The sequence below is a fragment of the Coregonus lavaretus genome (genome assembly GCF_964263955.1).
Source record: "Coregonus lavaretus genome assembly, chromosome: 15".
Lineage (NCBI taxonomy): Eukaryota > Metazoa > Chordata > Actinopteri > Salmoniformes > Salmonidae > Coregonus > Coregonus lavaretus.
In genome coordinates this window covers 15,035,599-15,058,630 of record NC_140002.1, presented here as the reverse complement: position 1 = coordinate 15,058,630, position 23,032 = coordinate 15,035,599, and the positions used below count along the sequence as shown (strand labels likewise).

At 40.9% G+C, this 23,032-nt stretch overlaps 1 protein-coding gene across 2 annotated transcripts; it reads right to left on the bottom strand.

The window, feature by feature from the left end:
* Positions 1-567: 567 nt before the first annotated feature.
* On the bottom strand, positions 568-22,648 carry LOC311143211 (cytotoxic and regulatory T-cell molecule-like). Of its 2 annotated transcripts, none has more exons than XM_084179010.1 (11): positions 22,269-22,648; positions 13,237-13,374; positions 12,786-12,938; positions 11,844-11,963; positions 10,612-10,767; positions 10,016-10,213; positions 9,466-9,546; positions 2,479-2,553; positions 2,189-2,341; positions 1,574-1,660; positions 568-1,302 (listed from the first exon to the last, which is right to left on the bottom strand). In XM_084179010.1, the coding sequence occupies exons 2-11, from the start codon at positions 13,352-13,354 to the stop codon at positions 1,136-1,138; spliced, it is 1,308 nt and encodes a 435-aa protein (XP_084035136.1). In that variant the 5' UTR covers positions 13,355-13,374; positions 22,269-22,648; the 3' UTR covers positions 568-1,135. The 2 variants fall into 2 exon arrangements, with proteins under 2 accessions (XP_084035136.1, XP_084035135.1); XM_084179009.1 differs by lacking the exon at positions 22,269-22,648 and adding an exon at positions 19,684-19,753.
* Positions 22,649-23,032: the final 384 nt, after the last annotated feature.

Below are 23,032 nucleotides of genomic sequence, written 5' to 3'. Positions count from 1 at the left end.
CCAAAACACATGTAAAACAGTCTCCGGTTGTTAATTACACAAGGTACAAGAAACAATGTCTTTTAAAAACGTTTTAAGATCATGTTTAGTAGGGGAAGCACTTGTGGATTAATTTATATGAAACGTCTTTAATCTTAAAAACTTCTGAGAAAGAGACCAAATATTTCCCATGAATATTTCTTAAAAAGGCCATTCCAGAAAGATATGACATATGGGACTGAAACATCATATTGAAATAAGGCACGTATTTTCCTATTGTTTTTAAAAACAGTAGGAGAGACTCTACTCCATCTTGTCTTGCATTGTGAAACCCTCCCTATGCTCTCTGTCCAGTAGCGGAATGAGTTTGCATGAAGATAATGTACAGCATAATGAAATACGTCACAATGTAAACAGGGCATCACACTAATTATCTTAGGAGACCCCCAGGAGGGTGCACGCTTTGTTCTAGCCCAGCATTCAACTAGCAGGAGAACAGTTCATGGTATTTGTTATTCAAAGGTATGTAGCCCAATAGAGAAATCACCCAAACAAAGATAGTGTAAATATAATACAATTATGCAATACTGAAAATCTAATCAGAGTTTATTTGTTATGTGCACAGGATACAACATGTGTAAACATTGCAGTGAAATGCTTGCTTACAAGCTCTTCCTTAACAATGCAGTTGTACTAAGTAATATAAAAGAAATACAAAAATAATAAAAGTACACAAAATAATAAAATTAATGCACACGAGAATATACACTATAAACAAGGTCAATATCAGTACCAATCAATGAAAGGGATACTGGTGGCAGGGTTAAAGTCACTGAGCAGCAGGATAAATATAATAAATAGTCGCATAAGTGAATATGGTGATTTTGTGTGTGGTTGTGTTTGTGTAGTGTGTGAGTGGGTCTGTGTATGAGCTGTGTGTGTGTGTGTGGGGGGGTACTTCCACAGAATAATCCATATAATTATGTTGTATATTCTTAATTGTTTTCAAGTTTTTCAGTACAAAAGTAAAGCTTATGAGCCTGTGTATGCACAGAATTATCCACCATATCACAGCACGTTTTAAAACAATATTACATTTTTAAAAAAATCTAAGGTACTTATGATTTAGAATTCTCTATATTAAAACACACATTTTTTACAGTTCCATCTCCTTGATCTGAGGGCTTTGGGTTGCTCCATTTGTTTGTGGGATGACTTGAATTTCAGGAGCCCCTTCTGTTTTAGTGTTTGTTGTTGTCGTCGTCGTCTCTGTTGCCATGGGTTCCTCAACGACATACTTTGTGAATCCAATGTTAAAAAGTCCTAGAAAAACAGGCATTTTTTACCATGTGGAACATATAACATTTCCTACAATTTGAGAATATATTAGACATCCCACTGGGCACACACTGGTTGAATCAACGTTGTTTCCACGTCATTTCAATGAAATTAAGTTGAACCAACGTGGAATAGACATTGAATTGTGGGATAGGCCTTATAATTGTGCTTTTTTGTCATTGTGCTCTTTCATTGGCTGAAGTCTTTTTTATAGGCATGTCACAGAAATCACACTATGTAGGATATAAAATATTACCATTTCCCCTTCTTCTTCTGGATTGTTTTTCTTCATTGCTTGATTTTGATCTGCTGCTCTCCACAGATTGATCAGAGTCTTCATTTTCTGTAATTTTTTACATTTTACATTTTAGTCATTTAGCAGACGCTCTTATCCAGAGCGACTTACAGGAGCAATTAGGGTTAAGTGCCTTGCTTAAGGGCACATCGACAGATTTTTCACCTAGTCGGCTCGGGGATTAGAACCAGCGACCTTTCGGTTACTGGCACAACGCTCTTACCCACTAAGCTACCTGCCGCCCAATGATCAAAACTATGATAATTTCTGAATAATTACTTGTGAAAAGTTTAAGATTTAGTGGCAGACATACATAAACAGGGGTGCACAACTCAAGTCCTTGAGGGCTGCAGGTTATTTACTGGTTTTTGTTTTTTCTGATCTAGACCTGAAAAACCACGTTTGGTTAATACCAACTGATCCAAGTGCCAGGGAGAAAGGAAAACCAACAGAGCGAAATTCCAGTTGAGGACTTGAGTTGTGCACACCTGCCATAAACCAAAGATGACCAAACATGCAAAGTCATGAGAAGATCCTAAACAGTGAGAGCCGAGAGGTGTGCTGGTCTCTGGTTACCTTTCTTCCAGAGTATGTGAGCCCTCCTCAGCTTGATTACAAAGAACGTAACGACCACCAGCAGACCAAGGATGAGGCATGTCACGAGGAAGATGAGCAATGGCGCACTTCCTCCATTTCCTTTCTGTCTCTCCGTCTCATCGAAGAAGCTTCCTGTGAATGAGACCATCAGTGCAACTTTAGCCTCTTCTACTGTAGCCTTATATCCATGTCTGGCTTACACAGACCCTAAACATGACTCACTTAACCAGATCTCTATGCACTTCGGAAAAATAGTAAGACTGACTTACCTCTAGCATTAGTGGAGTTGGTTCCTGTGCCATTATGAGGTGTGTTCTCTGTTGTCTGGGACACTGACGACCAATCTACAGGGAATTACAGGGTAATGAATGAATGAATGCATCATACAGCTATTCTAGACAGTACCTACAGTCACCTTGTTCAGGAGGATATGGAGTGTATTTGTGGATAAAACAATAGTGATTCAATTCAATTGATACTATAATAAAATAATATTGGATGCTGCTATGATGGACATCTGTAGAAGGGTTGAATATTTTCCCGGTATTTTACAAATGTTCCATCCTGAGAACAAACCACTTTTCTCCCGGGTCACCCGGTATTTCCCACCAAAACAGGAAGTGTCATTCAAAAGCATTCTAAAGCATATAAAAATGTATGGATTTGATTAGAGCTTTGATCAGCATGAAAATTCAAACCTGATGCTACCTGAGCCTGATGAGCCATATATTAAATACATCTTATGAGCCTTACATTAACGACATTTAATGAGCCCAAGCCCAAAAAAGCCCAAATGATTATGCCATTATCCAATACATACAGTGGGGGAAAAAAGTATTTAGTCAGCCACCAATTGTACCTATGATGAAAATTACAGGCCTCTCTCATCTTTTTAAGTGGGAGAACTTGCACAATTGGTGGCTGACTAAATACTTTTTTCCCCCACTGTATATGCTCTCTTGGTTAAATTAATTAATCTAGCTCCAAGAGACTAATAGAGTGTGAACTCTATTACTGTATTGTACGGACTGGAATTACGCACATCGTTCCAACCATGATAAAGCAGAAGAGAACATGCGATTCTGGTGCAGCACATGCAGCCTAAAAAGTTACAAGTATAGGCTAGCGAATTTGATTTTAATTTTGAAATATAATAGTGCCTATTTGTATAATTAGTTGGCTGACGCATGCAGTGCATTCGGAAAGTATTCAGACCCCTTCACTTTTTACATATTTTGTTACGTTACAGCCTTATTCTAAAACTGATTAAATAGTTTTTTCCTTCATCAATCTACACACAATACCCCATAATGACAAAGCAAAAACAGGTTTTTTGAAAATTTTGCTAATTTATTACAAATAAAAAACTGAAATATCACATTTACGTAAGTATTCAGACCCTTTACTCAGTACTTTGTTGAAGCACCTTTGGCAGCGATTACAGCCTCGAGTCTTCTTGGGTATGACTTGGCACACCTGTATTTGGGGAGTTTCTCCCATTATTCTCTGTGAATCCTCTCAAGCTCTGTCAGGTTGGATGGGGAGGGTCGCTGCACAGCTATTTTCAGGTCTCTCCAGAGATGTTTGATCGGGTTCAAGTCCGGGCTCTGGCTGGGCCACTCAAGGACATTCAGAGACTTGTCCCAAAGCCACTCCTGCGTTGTCTTGGCTGTGTGCTTAGGGTGGTTGCCCTGTTGGAAGGTAAACCTTTGCCCCAGTCTGAGGTTCTGAGCGCTCTGGAGGAGGTTTTCATCAAGGATCTCTCTGTACTTTACTCCGTTCATCTTTCCCTCTATCCTGACTAGTCTCCCAGTCCCTGCTGAAAAACATCCCTACATAATGATGCTTCCACCACCATGCTTCACCGTAGGGATGGTACCAGGTTTCCTCCAGACAGGATGCTTGGCATTCAGGCCAAAGAGTTCAATCTTGATTTCATCAGACCAGAGAACCTTTTGGCAAACTCCAAGCGGGCTGTCATGTTCCTTTTACTGAGGAGTGGATTCCGTCTGGCCACTCTATCATAAAGTCCTGATTGGTGGAGTGCTGCAGAGATGGTTGTCCTTCTGGAAGGTTCTCTCATCTCCACAGAGGAACTCTGGAGCTCTGTCAGAGTGACCATCGGGTTCTTGGTCACCTCCCTGACCAAGGGCCTTCTCCCCCGATTGCTCAGTTTGGCCGGGGGCCAGCTATAGGAAGAGTCTTGGTGGTTCCAAACTTATTCCATTTAAGAATGATGGAGGCCACTGTGTTCTTGGGGACCTTCAATGGTGCAGAATGTTTTTGGTACCCTTCCCCAGATCTGTGCCTCGACACAATCCTGTCTTGGAGCTCTACAGACAATTCCTTCGACCTCATGACTTGCTTTTTGCTCTGACATGCACTGTCAACTGTGGGACCTTATATAGACAGGTGTGTGCCTTTCCAAATCATGTCCAATCAATTGAATTTACCACACGTGGACTCCAATCAAGTTGTAGATACATCTCAAGGATGATCAATGGAAACAGGATGCACAATTTCGAGTCTCATAGCAAAGGGTCTGAATACTTATGTAAATAACGTATTTCTGTTTTTCTAAAAACTTGTTTTCACTTTGTCATTATGGGTTATTGTGTGTAGATTGATGAGGAGAAACATTTATTTAATCAATTTTAGAATACGGCTGTAACATAACAAAATGTGGAAAAAAAATCAAGGGGTCTGAATACTTTCCGAATGCATGAATGTATATAGGGCTACCTTTCATTATATTTTCCCTAATGTTATTAGCCTACCTCTTTCTCTCTCTATTGTTGCGTCATTCCTTCCTCGCTTTCAACAGTTAAATTAAATACGTTTTGTTGTCCTTATCGTCATCATTCAAATGACATCCCTGAATAATATAGGACTAGAATTAGATGCAGAAGGCTTTCACTTCTCTTCACGAAGATTGAATAGTTATGGGTCTGAATAAATGACTGCTACCATCTACCGCCATCACACGTTCACTCTTCTTTCAAACTACGTTACTCATGAGTTCTATTGGCTGCTTAACATTCAGCAAAATAGAGCTTGCGTCCCTCTTCGAATAGTTTATTGGTATAAGAAATGCAACAAAAATAAAAATGTCCAGCAAGCTTTTCTAGATTTTCCTGCATGGGACTCCAAGAGCTAAGGAGTGTTTTTTTAAGGAGGCCAGTGGAACACAGGTGTGTGCGTATTGTGCAAGAGACAGAGGCTATAAGTTAGAAGCTTATTATGCATAACCCAGCATTAATTAGCTAAATATAAAGGCTAATACTGCATTGAATGTATTACCTGAAAGAGGTAGGCTAGGAGATCTATATATAGGGCTATATATCAAACTAGAACAGGATCATCTATTTTGGATGCAATTTGAATGGAGTTGATGGAAAGAGAGAAAGACTGTGAGAGAGTGCTCGCGCGTGCACTGATTTAAAGCTATGATATTTGAGTGATAGGCTTTTTTAAAACTCTACAGCTGCAATTAAAAAATATTTACAATTAAAAAACAAGGTGAACCCGAAAACCAGATGGAGGTCTTAAAATAGACGCACATTCGGTGTTTATATTACTGTAGCATAGGCTATGCTGCAACAAATATTCAGTGCCTTGCAAAAGTATTCTTCCCCCTTGGCGTTTTTCCTATTTTGTTGCATTACAACCTGTAATTTAAATTGATTTTTATTTGGATTTCATGTAATGGACATACAAAATAGTCCAAATTGGTGAAGTGAAATGAAAAAATAATGGAAAAGTGTTTTGTGCATACAGTGAGGGAAAAAAGTATTTGATCCCCCTGCTGATTTTGTACGTTTGCCCACTGACAAAGACATGATCAGTCTATTATGTTAATGGTAGGTTTATTTGAACAGTGAGAGACAGAATAACAACAACAAAATCCAGAAAAACGCATGTAAAAAATGTTATAAATTGATTTGCATTTTAATGAGGGAAATAAGTATTTGACCCCTCTGCAAAACATGACTTAGTAGTTGGTGGCAAAACCCTTGTTGGCATTCACAGAGGTCAGACGTTTCTTGTAGTTGGCCACCAGCTTTGCACACATCTCAGGAGGGATTTTGTCCCACTCCTCTTTGCAGATCTTCTCCAAGTCATTAAGGTTTCGAGCCTGACGTTTGGCAACTCGAACCTTCAGCTCCCTTCACAGATTTTCTATGGGATTAAGGTCTGGAGACTGGCTAGGCCACTCCAGGACCTTAATGTGCTTCTTCTTGAGCCACTCCTTTGTTGCCTTGGCCGTGTGTTTTGGGTCATTGTCATGCTGGAATACCCATCCACGACCCATTTTCAATGCCCTGGCTGAGGGAAGGAGGTTCTCACCCAAGATTTGACGGTACATGGCGCCGTCCATCGTCCCTTTGATGTGGTGAAGTTGTCCTGTCCCCTTAGCAGAAAAACACCCCCAAAGCATAATGTTTCCACCTCCATGTTTGACGGTGGGGATGGTGTTCTTGGGGTCATAGGCAGCATTCCTCCTACTCCAAACACGGCGAGTTGAGTTGATGCCAAAGAGCTCCATTTTGGTCTCATCTGACCACAACACTTTCACCCAGTTCTCCTCTGAATCATTCAGATGTTCATTGGCAAACTTCAGACGGCCCTGTATATGTGCTTTCTTGAGCAGGGGGACCTTGCGGGCGCTGCACGATTTCAGTCCTTCACAGCGTAGTGTGTTACCAATTGTTTTCTTGGTGACTATGGTCCCAGCTGCCTTGAGATCATTGACAAGATCCTCCTGTGTAGTTCTGGGCTAATTCCTCACTGTTCTCATGATCATTGCAACTCCACGAGGTGAGATCTTGCATGGAGCCCCAGGCCGAGGGAGATTGACAGTTATTTTGTGTTTCTTCCATTTGCGAATTATCGCACCAACTGTTGTCACCTTCTCACCAAGCTGCTTGGCGATGGTCTTGTAGCCCATTCCAGCCTTGCGTAGGTCTACAATCTTGTCCCTGACATCCTTGGAGAGCTCTTTGGTCTTGGCCATGGTGGAGAGTTTGGAATCTGATTGATTGATTGCTTCTGTGGACAGGTGTCTTTTATACAGGTAACAAGCTGAGATTAGGAGCACTCCCTTTAAGAGTGTGCTCCTAATATCAGCCTGTTACATGTATAAAAGACACCTGGGAGCCAGAAATCTTTCTGATTGAGAGGGGGTCAAATACTTATTTCCCTCATTAAAATGAAAATCAATTTATAACATTTTTGACATGAGTTTTTCTGGATTTTTTTGTTGTTATTCTGTCTCTCACTGTTAAAATAAACCTACCATTAAAATTATAGACTGATCATTTCTTTGTCAGTGGGCAAACGTACAAAATCAGCATGGGATCAAATACCTTTTTCCCTCACTGTATGTATTCACCCACTTTGCTATGAAGCCCCTAAATAAGATCTGGTGCAACCAATTACCTTCAGAAGTCACATAATTAGTTAAATAAAGTCCACCTGTGTGCATTCTAAGTGTCACATGATCTCAGTATATATACACCTGTTCTGAAAGGCCCCAGAGTCTGCAACACCACTAAGCAAGGGGCACCACCAAGCAAGCGGCACCATGAAGACCAAGGAGCTCTCCAAACAGGTCAGGGACAAAGCTGTGAAGAAGTACAGATCAGGGTTGGGTTCTAAAAAAATATCCGAAACCTTGAACATCCCACGGAGCACCATTAAATCCATTATTAAAAAATGGAAAGAATATGGCACCACAACAAACCTGCCAAGAGAGGGCCGCCCACCAAAACTCCCAGACCAGGCAAGGAGGGCATTATTCAGAGAGGCAACAAAGAGACCAAAGATAACCCTGAAGGAGCTGCAAAGCTCCACAGCGGAGATTGGAGTATCTGTCCATAGGACCACTTTAAGCCATACACTCCACAGAGCTGGGCTTTATGGAAGAGTGGCCAGAAAAAAGCCATTGCTTAAAGAAAAAAATAAGCAAACATGTTTGGTTTTCGCCTAAAGGCATGTGGGAGACTCCCCAAACATATGGAAGAAGGTACTCTGGTCAGATGAGACTAAAATTGAGCTTTTTGGCCATCAAGGAAAACACTATGTCTGGCACAAACCCAACACCTCTCATCACCCCGAGAACACCATCCCCACTGTGAAGCATGGTGGTGGCAGCATCATGCTGTGGGATGTTTTTAATCAGCAGGGACTGGGAAACTGGTCAAAATTGAATGAATGATGGATTGCGCTAAATACAGGGATATTCTTGAGGGAAACCTGTTTCAGTCTTCCAGAGATTTGAGACTGGGACGGAGGTTCACCTTCCAGCAGGACAATAACCCTAAGCATACTGCTAAAGCAACACTTTAGTGGTTTAAGGGGAAACATTTAAATGTCTTGGAATGGCCTAGTCAAAGCCCAGACCTCAATCCAATTGAGAATCTGTGGTATGACTTAAAGATTGCTGTACACCAGCGGAAAACATCCAACTTGAAGGAGCTGGAGCAGTTTTGCCTTGAAGAATGGGCAAAAATCCCAGTGGCTAGATGTGCAAAGCTTATAGAGACATACCCCAAGAGACTTGCAGCTGTAATTGCTGCAAAAGGTGGCTCTACAAAGTATTGACTTTGGGGGGGTGAATAGTTACGCACGCTCAAGTTGTGTTTTTTAGTCTTATTTCTTGTTTTTTTTTTCACAATACAAAATATTTTGCATCTTCAGAGTGGTAGGCATGTTGTGTAAATCAAATGATACAAACCCCCCAAAAATCAATTTTAATTCCAAGTTGTAAGGCAACAAAATAGGAAAAATGCCAAGGGGGGTGAATACTTTCGCAAGCCACTGTAGGCCTCCCGGTCACAAGAAAAAAAGTTAGCATGATGAGATGATAGGTCTACTACATGCATTGTGAACTGCTCTCCATACTGAGATGGGCTGTCTGTCCCCACCCTGAGCCTTGATTCATCATGCAGAGGGTGTAGAGAAGCCAGATTTAGACATCACATGTAATTTAACAGTTCCATTTCACGCCATGCTGTTCATATAAATAATTTCTTTTTTTTCGCAGTTATTTATCCCGGGAAAAGGGAGTGGTTTTTGGTCGGTAAATCCGGGTAAATCTCGGTAACGGTGTCCCCGCCATTCAACCCTAATCTGTAGTGATGGAAAGTCACCACTAGGTGGAGAAGCAGCCCACTGAATAACTTGTAAGACTAGATGGCAATGATACTGTGAATTTCTTCCCATACAATACTCGCTATGGTTAGTCTTGTTCTTACCGGCAGTACTGGTTGAGTTGCTGCTGCTGTCATTAGCAAGTGTGTACCCTGTAGCTTCGAACACTGAGTGGGCTGGCTGACCTGGAGGAAAATATATTCGACAGACATTGATAAATCCAATGAGGAAATGCATTTGTTGATTCATTACAAACTAAATAGACTTCTAGTTGTTGATGTGTGGTTTTATTGCATTGATATTACAGTACAGTGTATGTCATTTTCATTCACTGATTGTACCACAGATGAAAATGTTCTAATTTAAGTCAATATACTGTATATATAACAATAAAATGACAAACTCTGGGTACCTTAAATTAACAAAACAAAAAAGAATAAAATGCCTGAAACTTTGACTGAGGTTTACAATTGAGGACATATATGGCTAATATTGCTATTCGCTTCCATTTCAGGAAACAGACTTGGTGGTATGAGAACCAAGTGCTTTTGTTTTGCGCCTAAGCAGTTTTCACAAAACATGTTGAAAACCAACTCGCAAAACATTTGTAGATGTAACCTCAGGGCACCATGGCTGTTAATAATTTTTACTTACTGTGAGTGCTGAGTTGTGAGTCAGGGGTTGATGCTGGTGATCCCTTTGTATTGGGCCAATCTAAGGCTGTAGCTGTTGGTGTTTCTGTTGACACCTGTGTACTAGGCCAACGGGAGACTGTTGTTGTTGGTACCTCTGTTGGACCTTCTGTACTGGGCCAATGAGAGGTTCTCGCAGTGGAGTGTGATTCCTCAGGGGCTATAAGATAAAAGGGAATTCCAGTTATTGATGTTTGTGTGGTAGACATACCCTAGTGTGCCATGACCCTACCGTTCTCATGGCATATTTTAAACCAGTGAGAAAGTACCCACAGTGTGACTGTGCATTGAAACCACAAATGTGCACACTTTCCACTTTACAATGTTCCTCAAATAGACCACTGCAAGCAGAACTACATTTCAAATAAAGGCAGACCTGTTATTTTAAATTCTTTGTTGGATATTTCCACATTACTATCAAGGAGGTAATCTGAGTTTTATGTCATAGTATTGTCATTTATCATACCCTTCTAAATTCAACCTCCCATATCTTGGATACCACCTCGACAACTAATCAAGTGAAAGGTCAAAATTGTGAACAATAAACTTGGGACTTACGATTCTGTCCAATTTTGATGGAATTCATCAGAGATGAATTGTGTAAGGCTGGATGGCGAACGATGCATTTCACTGTGACTCTCCTCTTGTGGGACTGAACATGCAAGATATCCAGGGACGAATATGTGTTTTTTTCCAAAAGATACTGAGGCTGAGCTAAATAACAAGAGAAAGGTTCAATTCACTTTTGTCAAAATGTCATATGTAACAGAACATCAACAACAACCATCATTCTTCTTCTTATAATACTGACCTGCACTGCCCTTTACAGGGAGAATACAGACATTTCACTTCCCTTTATTTTGGATGAGATAAAGTGGAATGTGTGGGGGATTTGTTTTTGAGGGGGAAGTCTAAACTGTTTTAAGGCCTTTCCCTTGGTTATATCTCATCACAACATCCTCAGTCTCCTACTACTCTATTTAGACTTATCTTGTGTTTTTATTTTCCACAGTCCATGACAATGGTTGTTATCATTGGTTAAATATATTGAATAATGTAAGTGAACGGCAGGGCGGGGCAGGGAAGCAAACCCAGGTCACTGCTGTGAAAGGCAAACACCCTATGCACCGCGCCAATAGGGTTAACCCACTTGGTGTGAAATTGTAACGTGCCTCATATTGCGAGGATTGCTACACTGCCCCTTCCGAACGGGAAGGCAAGTCTCCGAGCTTCAACCTACCGCTAACCCCTCACACGTCTGACCGTGCGTTCCGATGGCCTCACGGCCACCATTGCACTTCTGACACCAATGTAGTGTCAGAGGCTATGCTCTGCCAGGAAGTCTTGTTAAGTGTTAGTTGTGCACAGGTGTGGAAACCAGGGTGTGGCAGCTGGCAGAGCCGTGAGGCTGCTGGAGTTTGGTGGCCCTTTGGTTTGGTTTGAATCTTTAGTTTTTGGCATGCAATGTTTTGTTGTCATTTTTGTATATACTATTATTTGTTGGTCATGCACCATTTTTTAACATAACTCACTTGGGCTGGCCAACCAAGGAGTCAAGACAGAGCTGGCCCTGAACTCGGGTAAGCTTGCTGTCTCCTGGGGCACATGCATTCAACACCTTCTCACATTCATGCACACGTTAAATAAGGTTACAGACCCTTTAGCTAGGCCTAGGAGCCCTAGAAATAGCAAGTGTAGAAAAATCAGTAGGTTTCGATCATAGGTTTAGATCGTAACATAATCCTTTGCCATGAAATCTACTAAATAAATCTAGAATAAAGGACACTTACCATCAATTTCTAACCCACTCCCCAAAAGCCATGAGATTTTGGGAGGATGTCTATTTCCCACTGCTGAACATTTGATGGCAGACTTTCCATTGTGTTCTGTCATCTCCAATTTTGGCATACCTTGAGAATGACAAAAAGAGTGAGGTTATGATTTTGGGATTCAACTTCATTAGTTGTAAGTGGGAATGGGGCAAGCACTACCTCCTGATCCAATATGAATATCCGGTCACACTTTATTTGGATAGTTTCAGATTGATGATCTAAAGATGGTCATACTATCAACAAACTATGTTGATAAGCAACTGCTTGATAAAGGTTAGGATTAGAGTTAGTGTTATGGTTAGGATAAGGGTTAGTGGATAGTTAGTTGAACTGTTGTTGACAGTTATTGAACATGTACAAACCATTTACTTGGGACTACCCACATAAAGTGTTACCGAATATTCTACTAGCAACGGTCGTAAAAATTGTTAAAAGGTTTTGAAAACAATGATAATGAATGCAGAAGTTGGACCATGGATGAAGATACTCCAAACTTTTGGATTTATTTTAATCCATCAGGTATTGAATGAAGTATAGCACATAAAAATGTTTACTGGCACGGCGAAGTAAAATGTCCCTTTTTTTCTTCTTCTTAGAATGCACTCATATATACATTTTCTAATGGTATCAGGTATTTATTTTATATTGTGTTAAAATAAAGAAAATTATATGTGCCTCATTTGCATATATCTACTGGGTGTATTTGCATTTATGAAGACATTAAAATAAAGGGGTGGAAAGCAATCATTTTGCCTCAAACACAATAAATAGATGGCTGAAAAAGACAGATAATCAAGTGGGCTGGGCATGCGCGTTGACAATTCTACTCAGTAAAGACGAAGGCTGTGTGCTTTCTTAATCACTATAGACAACAATGCAGTGACAATATGTCATACTTACCCAAAACTGTCACGGTAATAAACTTCACAACAGGCACTTTTGTGTGATGTAAACATGTGTAGAGGCCTCCATCTTTGAAGGTGACATCAGACACACTGACTGAAAAATCGGACTCGGACAAGTTGATTATCTTGTAGCGCTTGTCCCTCAGGGCTGTTAGTGAAGATAGGGGAGAGAGAATGCATGTCACAAGATGACTCAACTACTTTAGTTCATAACAAAGATATTACTATATGAGTAGGAACAAACATTTTTACTTGTATCACGTACAACTATTCTAGCCATACAGCTGTCAATATGAATAAAATCACATTTCCCTAAACTACCTATAAGTCCTGTATTGCTCTTTTAGTGGGCTTCCAGTCTACTTTCAAATGGAGATACTGCTTTGTTTCAGTATATAAAATACATCATAATGAATGTCTATAGGGTGGTATTATAATATCCTCACCCTTATGGTCATTGAAAAACATCACATGCCCATTAGGATTCTTCCATTCCACGTGGCTCCTGTGGGCATTTCGAATGCGACACTTAATGGTTAGAGTCTCACCCTCCATCACGGTCATATGTTGCACCGCAACGGATCCTGCAATGGCAAATACCAATGAGTTAGTATAGGACATACTTTGATTGACATGACATACAGTTGAAGTCGGAAGTTTACATACACTTAGGTTGGAGTCATTAAAACTCGTTTTTCAACCACCACAAATTTCTTGTTAACAAACTATAGTTTTGGCAAGTCGGTTAGGACATCTACTTTGTGCATGACACAAGTAATTTTTCCAACAATTGTTTACAGACAGATTATTTCACTTATAATTCACTGTATAACAATTCCAGTGGGTCAGAAGTTTACATACACTAAGTTGACTGTGCCTTTAAACAGCTTGGAAAATTCCAGAAAATGATGTCATGGCTTTAGAAACTTCTGATAGGCTAATTGACATCATTTGAGTCAATTGGAGGTGTACCTGTGGATGTATTTCAAGGCCTACCTTCAAACTCAGTGCCTCTTTGCTTGATATTATGGGAAAATCAAAAAATCAGCCAAGACCTCAGAAAAAAAATTGTAGACCTCCACAAGTCTAGTTCATCCTTGGGAGCAATTTCCAAACGCATGAAGGTACCACGTTCATCTGTACAAACAATAGTACGCAAGTATAAACACCATGGGACCATGCAGCCGTCATACCGCTCAGGAAGGAGACGTGTTCTGTCTCCTAGAAATGAACGTACTTTGGTGCGAAAAGTGCAAATCAATCCCAGAACAACAGCAAAGGACCTTGTCAAGATGCTGGAGGAAACAGGTCCAAAAGTATCTATATCCACAGTAAAACGAGTCCTATATCGACATAACCTGAAAGGCCGCTCAGCAAGGAAGAAGCCACTGCTCCAAAACCGCCATAAAAAAGCCAGACTACGGTTTGCAACTGCACATGGGACAAATATCGTACTTTTTTGGAGAAATGTCCTCTGGTCTGATGAAACAAAACTAGAACTATTTGGCTATAATGACCAAGGGGGTAATTTGCAAGCCGAAGAACACCATCCCAACCGTGAAGCACGGGGGTGGCAGCATCATGCTGTGGGGGTGCTTGCATGCAGGAGGTACTGGTGCACTTCACAAAATAGATGGCATCATGAGGAAGGAAAATTATGTGGATATATTGAAGCAACATCTCAACACATCAGTCAGGAAGTTAAAGCTTGGTCGCAAATGGGTCTTCCAAATGGACAATGACCCCAAGCATACTTCCAAAGTTGTGGCAAAATGGCTTAAGGACAACAAAGTCAAGGTATTGGAGTGGCCATCACAAAGCTCTGACCTCAATCCTATAGAAAATGTGTGGGCAGAACTGAAAAAGCGTGTGCGAGCAAGGAGGCCTACAAACCTGACTCAGTTACACCAGCTCTGTCAGGAGGAATAGGCCAAAATTCACCCAACTTATTGTGGGAAACTTATTGTTTGACCCAAGTTAAACAATTTAAAGGCAATGCTACCAAATACTAATTGAGCGTATGTAAACTTCTGACCCACTGGGAATGTGATGAAATAAATAAAAGCTGAAATAAATAATTCTCTCTACTACTATTCTGACATTTCACATTCTTTAAATAAAGTGGTGATCCTAACTGACCTAAGACAGAGCATTTTTACTAGGATTAGATGTCAGGAATTGTGAAAAACTGAGTTTAAATGTATTTGGCTAAGGTATATGTAAACTTCCGACTTCAACTGTAAGGTTCCAACATGATTGAAACATGAACATAATAAAACAAGTTCACCCTACTTTTCAACAGCACTTTCCTCTTTCTTACAGTATTCCATTAACATAGTATGATCATGGATGGACTGTACTGAAAAGCAATCATAAAAGAGAAGATTTAGGGGTCGTAGATTGATGAATAAGTGGGCAGTGTAAATTACCTGGATAAGACCTGAGTCAGACCCTTACACTGACCCCTCATTTCTCACAGCTCTGACTCATAGCACTATTCTACTACTCTGCCTACCCCTGGTCTCAGACTCCGCATCTGGGGGCTACAGAGGAAACTGAAGGAGGTCGAGCTGCTATTGTTAGGCTTGAGGTTATGGGAGGTGTGACAAACAACAACATGCGGGGTGTGCATTTGCCCCTGCACTGCACGTAGGGCTACAGACAACTTTCACACATCCTTCTGCACCACGACTGACAGGAAATCAAATATGCCGTGATCAGTCACCATTCACATGATGGGTGTGAAAGCGAATGCAAGGGGCATGTGGTTTTCTTCACACTGTCTACGTGACCATCATGTGTTCCTTTTTCCTATTCTACTGCGACGATGACTAGTGGTAGGCCTACTGTACATGGAAAAATTAACTGTGGGGGCAAATTTACACAGTTGGTGTTGGTGGGCTTGAAATGTTTTGAAGGGTAACTGTTTTCATACATTGTGTGGGCTGGAATAATCTAACCTTATAATAGGGTCATGCTATATACAGTGAGGGGAAAAAGTATTTGATCCCCTGCTGATTTTGTACGTTTGCCCACTGACAAAGACATGATCAGTCTATAATTTTAATGGTAGGTTTATTTGAACAGTGAGAGACAGAATAACAACAAAAATATCCAGAAAAACGCATGTCAAAAATGTTATAAATTGATTTGCATTTTAATGAGGGAAATAAGTATTTGACCCCCTCTCAATCAGAAAGATTTCTGGCTCCCAGGTGTCTTTTATACAGGTAACGAGCTGAGATTAGGAGCACACTCTTAAAGGGAGTGCTCATAATCTCAGTTTGTTACCTGTATAAAAGACACCTGTCCACAGAAGCAATCAATCAATCAGATTCCAAACTCTCCACCATGGCCAAGACCAAAGAGTTCTCCAAGGATGTCAGGGACAAGATTGTAGACCTACACAAGGCTGGAATGGGCTACAAGACCATCGCCAAGCAGCTTGGTGAGAAGGTGACAACAGTTGGTGCGATTATTCGCAAATGGAAGAAACACAAAATAACTGTCAATCTCCCTCGGCCTGGGGCTCCATGCAAGATCTCACCTCGTGGAGTTGTAATGATCATGAGAACAGTGAGGAATCAGCCCAGAACTACACAGGAGGATCTTGTCAATGATCTCAAGGCAGCTGGGACCCTAGTCACCAAGAAAACAATTGGTAACACACCACGCCGTGAAGGACTGAAATCCTGCAGCGCACGCAAGGTCCCCCTGCTCAAGAAAGCACATATACAGGCCCGTCTGAAGTTTGCCAATGAACATCTGAATGATTCAGAGGAGAACTGGGTGAAAGTGTTGTGGTCAGATGAGACCAAAATTGAGCTCTTTGGCATCAACTCAACTCGCCGTGTTTGGAGGAGGAGGAATGCTGCCTATGACCCCAAGAACACCATCCCCACCGTCAAACATGGAGGTGGAAACATTATGCTTTGGGGGTGTTTTTCTGCTAAGGGGACAGGACAACTTCACCGCATCAAAGGGACGATGGACGGGGCCATGTACCATCAAATCTTGGGTGAGAACCTCCTTCCCTCAGCCAGGGCATTGAAAATGGGTCGTGGATGGGTATTCCAGCATGACAATGACCCAAAACACACGGCCAAGGCAACAAAGGAGTGGCTCAAGAAGAAGCACATTAAGGTCCTGGAGTGGCCTAGCCAGTCTCCAGACCTTAATCCCATAGAAAATCTGTGGAGGGAGCTGAATGTTCGAGTTGCCAAATGTCAGCCTTGAAACCTCAATGACTTAAGACTTAATAGAAGATCTGCAAAGTGGAGTGGAACAAAATCCCTCCTGAGATGTGTGCAAACCTGGTGGCCAACTACAAGAAACGTCTGACCTCTGTGATTGCCAACAAGGGTTTTGCCACCAAGTACTAAGTCATGTTTTGCAGAGGGGTCAAATACTTATTTCCCTCATTAAAATGCAAATCAATTTATAACATTTCTGACATGCGTTTTTCTGGATTTTTTGTATTGTTATTCTGTCTCTTACTGTTCAAATAAACCTACCATTAAAATTATAGACTGATCATGTCTTTGTCAGTGGGCAAACGTACAAAATCAGCAGGGGATCAAATACTTTTTTCCCTCACTGTAGCACCTACTGAAACCAAATAAATTCCATGGGGATGGTCTATAGGGATCCATGGAATTACTGTAATTTAGAAATAACCATTGTGATTTTGAATTGAAGATTCATTATTTAATGAGGTAAAGTATATGAACCCCAATGAGAGCTGATGACAACCTATATTGGTTGAAACGTTGTGATAATAAACACAGATGGTGTATTGCAGTGCAGAGTCTTTTAGCCAATTCCTAATATACTGTATAACTAGACTCATTTTGTTATCAATTTGAAAACCATGCTGTATGATTAAAAAGTCACCAAATGACATTCAGAGATGCAAAGACAATGATTTGCCAAACATATTTAAATAAGGCAACAATTAAACAAGTACACATATTCTCTGTGATACAATCCTCAGAGCATTTGATCATGTCTATTCTTTTTGTGTTGTCACAACTTGTCAGAGAAACCACAAGATGGTTATCATACTATACTTAAGCAATAAGGCATGAAGGGGTGTGGTACAGTGGGGAAAAAAGTATTTAGTCAGCCACCAATTGTGCAAGTTCTCACAGTAGGTATGGTGTTCTTTGGATGCAACTCAGCATTCTTTGTCCTCCAAACACGACGAGTTGAGTTTTTACCAAAAAGTTATATTTTGGTTTCATCTGACCATATGACATTCTCCCAATCCTCTTCTGGATCATCCAAATGCACTCTAGCTAACTTCAGACGGGCCTGGACATGTACTGGCTTAAGCAGGGGGACACGTCTGGCACTGCAGTATTTGAGTCCCTGGCGGCGTAGTGTGTTACTGATGGTAGGCTTTGTTACTTTGGTCCCAGCTCTCTGCAGGTCATTCACTAGGTCCCCCCGTGTGGTTCTGGGATTTTTGCTCACCGTTCTTGTGATCATTTTGACCCCACGGGGTGAGATCTTGCGTGGAGCCCCAGATCGAGGGAGATTATCAGTGGTCTTGTATGTCTTCCATTTCCTAATAATTGCTCCCACAGTTGATTTCTTGAAACCAAGCTGCTTACCTATTGCAGATTCAGTCTTCCCAGCCTGGTGCAGGTCTACAATTTTGTTTCTGGTGTCCTTTGACAGCTCTTTGGTCTTGGCCATAGTGGAGTTTGGAGTGTGACTGTTTGAGGTTGTGGACAGGTGTCTTTTATACTGATAACAAGTTCAAACAGGTGCCATTAATACAGGTAACGAGTGGAGGACAGAGGAGCCTCTTAAAGAAGAAGTTACAGGTATGTGAGAGCCAGAAATCTTGCTTGTTTGTAGGTGACCAAATACTTATTTTCCACCATAATTTGCAAATAAATTCATTAAAAATCCTACAATGTGATTTTCTGGATTTTTTTTCTCTCAATTTGTCTGTCATAGTTGACGTGTACCTATGATGAAAATTACAGGCCTCTCTCATCTTTTTAAGTGGGAGAACTTGCACAATTGGTGGCTGACTAAATACTTTTTTCCCCCCACTGTATATGGCCAAAATACCACGGCTAAGGGCTGTTCTTATGCGCGACGCAATGTGGAGTGCCTGGATACAGCACTTAGCTGTGGTATATTGGCCATATACCACAAACCCCCAAGTTGCCTTATTGCTATTATAAACTGGTTACCAACATAATTAGAACAGTAAAAAGTATTTGTTTGTCATAACCATGGTATACGGACTGATATACCATGGCTTTCAGCCAATCAGCATTCAGTGCTCGAACCACCCAGTTTATAAAGTAATATAGTATATACGCTATGTGACCCAAAAACAAAAAAACTGATGGCAGTGGCAGATTATTGAGAATTTTTTGAAGATATTACTGTGTAATCTAAAGTAGGGCACTGTGGTCAACAGTGGCTTTCTGTGTTTCTCTAAGTATTCACCTGTATACAATATATGCTAGGCTGTATATCGATATACAACATTTCTCTCCAACCTGAGTACATTTTAATATCAGCATTGATATATCTCAATCTATGGGTCACATCATTCAGATGTACTTACAGTAGAGCAATTCACCTCCACAATTCTCATGAAAACAACTAAATGCGTCACAGCACCAGTGTCAAGAAAAAAGCAGTTCCATTCTAATTGATCTGACACGCTGCCATAAAGATTGAGGAAACATATACAACATAAAAAATATCAAAATATGAATACAGCAAACATATTGGTTTGTGATATCTTACAACAACAAAATATAACTCAGTCAATCTCTATTGTATAGGCCTACATGTACCCTGCCTGGGTACTTTGTACTTCATTGTCTCTGACACAATTACTTTCAGTGAAGTAGCCTACTCACCCCTTACAAACAACAATAGGAAGCAAAGCTGCAGCTTTAGTGACATCTTGACTGTCAGATTCAGATGTGGACTCTCAGAGCCACTTCCTCTCTGCTGTGCCTTTATACGCTACAGTAAGGGGCCTTCCATGACATCACAGCAAAATTCATGGGGTTTCCACACAACACTGAATACATTTACTTTCAAAGGCATTTTGGGTGATACATTTAGAGGTTGTTGATCACATGGAATGAAAAATAATACAATGTTGATTGGATTACGAATTGACAAATGTTAAGAATGTCTATTTTCTTGTCTTTATGACATCTCTTGAAAGTCATCACAATGCACCAATGTTGTAGCCTGGTAGAACCAGCCTGATCGCTGCGTTCACCATTCTATTTCACTTATAATACTGTATCAGTCTGGGCTTTGTCCAATAGATGCAGGGTTGGAGGCATTAATGTTATTATGGAGAATCATCGAGAGACTGGGTGTAGTAGTGTGAGTCTGCTGGATCCCAGCCCACTCTGGAAATAGTAGACCAGGTAGCCAAAAGGGCTTTAAAACTAGATTTAATTGACATTCGTGCTCCACTCGGTAGAGGTGAGGCCAGATGTAAGATTAGAGCCATTATTATAGATGTGTGGCAGAAGAGGTGGGACAACGAGCCCAAGATCTGGCATTTATATGCCCTCCAAAGAAAGGTTGGTGGACCAAAATTCAAAGGTCAGATTAGGAAGGATGAGGTGGTGTTTGCTCGGTTGCGCCTAGGACATTGAACTCATTACATCTGGTTGGCAAGCATGTGAAAGGTTTGTGTACAGAGTGTATGGTTGATGAAACAGTGAAGCATGTGTTGATGTATTGTTAGTACCAGTATGTGGAAGAGAGGGAAATACTGATGTGTAGGGTTATTGAGGTTGGAAGGGGGGTTGTAAGTGATTTGGGGGATGGGTTTGTTAGAAGTTAGTAGGGCTCTTTTTTAAATGTTCTTAGTAGTACAGGATTGGGTAGGAGGGTTTAGTTTTTCTTAATGTTGGTTTCTTCATTCATTTAGTCTGTAAACTGTGATTAACTACACACTCTAGTATAGCAGGTGGCGGCATGCACCTCTAACATTTGTTTGCGGACTGCCGTATTTCCATAGAAGAAGACTAGATGCAGCGTTTTGGAATAGAGCGCAATAGAAATTGTGTCTTTTTGTAGGCACTAGGGAAAAGCCTGTGGGAAAATGAATGGAGTTTTTGTAGGGATTTTGGATAAACGCCGAAAATAAGGTCTGTGGTAAACACAGGCTTAGGAGATCTTTACGTTTTGTTCTATGAGATAATCTTAATCAGCTAACATCACCTTTTGTGAATTTTGATGCATTTATGTTATCAGAACGAACAAACACAAAGCACAAATGCTTCTTAATTCATAAAGGTCATGTTAACTGACTGATATTTCTCATAGAACAAAACGTATAAGATCTCCTAAGCCTGTGTTAACCTCAGACCTTAATTTTGGTGTTTATCCCAAAACCCTATTCTTTCCCCAAAGGAATGGCTGAATGAACCAGAGGATTATGTTTGGAACCAAATATTATGTTTGGAGAGCAGCAGAACAGTGAGCAGATATGTGTATTTTTTATTTACATGGGCATTGCGCCATGGCCACCACTGACAAAATCCATGCCATAACCATCTGCGTTTGCGATAAGAGATGATTTTGGTGGGTCCCCACTTACATTGCATGAAACTGGCACTTTGGTGCACGTTAAGAACACACAGCTCAAATATTGCCACCCCTTCCACCTCAGCGCAAGCGAGCTGATGTTAGAGAAGTAAATTACCGAACCTGGCGCAAGGGGTCCAGAGACAGTTTTTACAAGCCGAAAATAGAGCCCTCAGGCTCAAACGGTTTTAATGAGGAATGACACAGACTGATCTGTGAAGTGAAATAGAATGGTGAACGCAGCAATCAGAATGGTTTCACCAGGCTATACCAATGTTGTACAGTGGCTACTGTTGGATGAGGTTCATAGCTCTAGAACATACAAATATAATTAATCTGTGAATCATTTATCATTTCATTTAAGTATAATTTCAAAAAAAAATAAAAAAAATAGCAGAACATTTGAATGTTTAACACAAACGCCCAATTCCAAATTGAGCCCTTGCCCCACACCCTAGACTTGGGTGTTTGTGTAGGCTAGATCTAAATGTTCAGTGAAAATTCCTGAGGCAATCAAGGATGAGCTATTACAATATCTGTCCAATCCTTTCAGGTCTATAACTGCTTTGGAAGTAGGGTATGGGGGTTTATTAAGAATTTTGTAAGAATATAGTCAAGAGCACTTTATTTTCTAGACTAAAGCCTCAAATAGAAGACTACAATCACATCTTATCCAATATCTCTTCAGCTCAGTGTTCTATGATGACATCTAGTGGAGAAACTTCATGGAATTAAATCCGGTGGTTGATACTGCATCAATAATAGAGTACCACAGTATGTGTCATAATATCCATAAAACTTAGCGGTCAAACAGAGAAATGGTTCCAATCGTTTATGGAGATTTTAGAAACACTTAAAATAAGGGGTGTGTTCCGTGTAGGCTTACCCTGGCGTGACGTTTTGATAACCGTGTAAATCTCTCTAGGACAAGGTGATTTAGCGAAGGTGTCCGCTAGAGATGACGTGCAGGAGCTTGCAGGGATTTGTAGTTTTACCCCTTTTTCGTGGTATCCAATTGGTAGTTACAGTCTTGTCCCATCGCTGCAACTCCCTTATGGACTCCGGAGAGGCGAAGGTCGAGAGCCCTGCGTCCCCTGAAACACAACACATTGCCGGAAGAAATGGGGCAAGAACATGGGGAAAGAACATGGGACAAGAACATCCCTGCCGGCCAAACCCTCCCCTAACCGCGGCCGGCTGCGACAGAGCCTGGACTCGAACCAGGATCTCTAGTGGCACAGCTAGCACTGCGATGCAGTGCCTTACACCACTGCGCCATCGGGAGGCCCAGGGATTTGATGACAATTAGCTTTTCTTTTTTTTTTAAATCTGAGAGTAAATAGAGCCGAATATATTGATAAAAGTCACCTTGATATTTACATGGTTATCAAAACGTCACGCCAGGGTAAGCCTACACGAAACACTGCCCTTATTTTTAAATGTTTCTAAAATCCCCTATGGGAAAAATGAATGGTGGAAAAACGATTGGAACCATTTCCCTGTTTGACTGCTAGGTTTTATGGGTATTATGACACCTGTGGAAGCGCATTTGCCCCAAAACCACATGGTCGCTTGTTCAGTCCCTCTGGCGGTTCCCCTTCAATTGCTACATTGGTGACAGCAGTGGGATAGTCCCACAGGCCTTTGAAG

Excerpts from the sequence above, each read along its gene's own strand:
- LOC311143211 (XM_084179009.1), bottom strand. The coding sequence starts at position 19,729 with ATGTCACTAAAGCTGCAGCTTTGCTTCCTATTGTTGTTTGTAAGGG. Across the intron at positions 2,342-2,478 it reads CAACTCCACTAATGCTAGAG|GAAGCTTCTTCGATGAGACG; the intron begins GTAAGTCAGTCT and ends TCTCATTCACAG. Across the intron at positions 1,661-2,188 it reads TCACATACTCTGGAAGAAAG|AAAATGAAGACTCTGATCAA; the intron begins GTAACCAGAGAC and ends AAAAAATTACAG.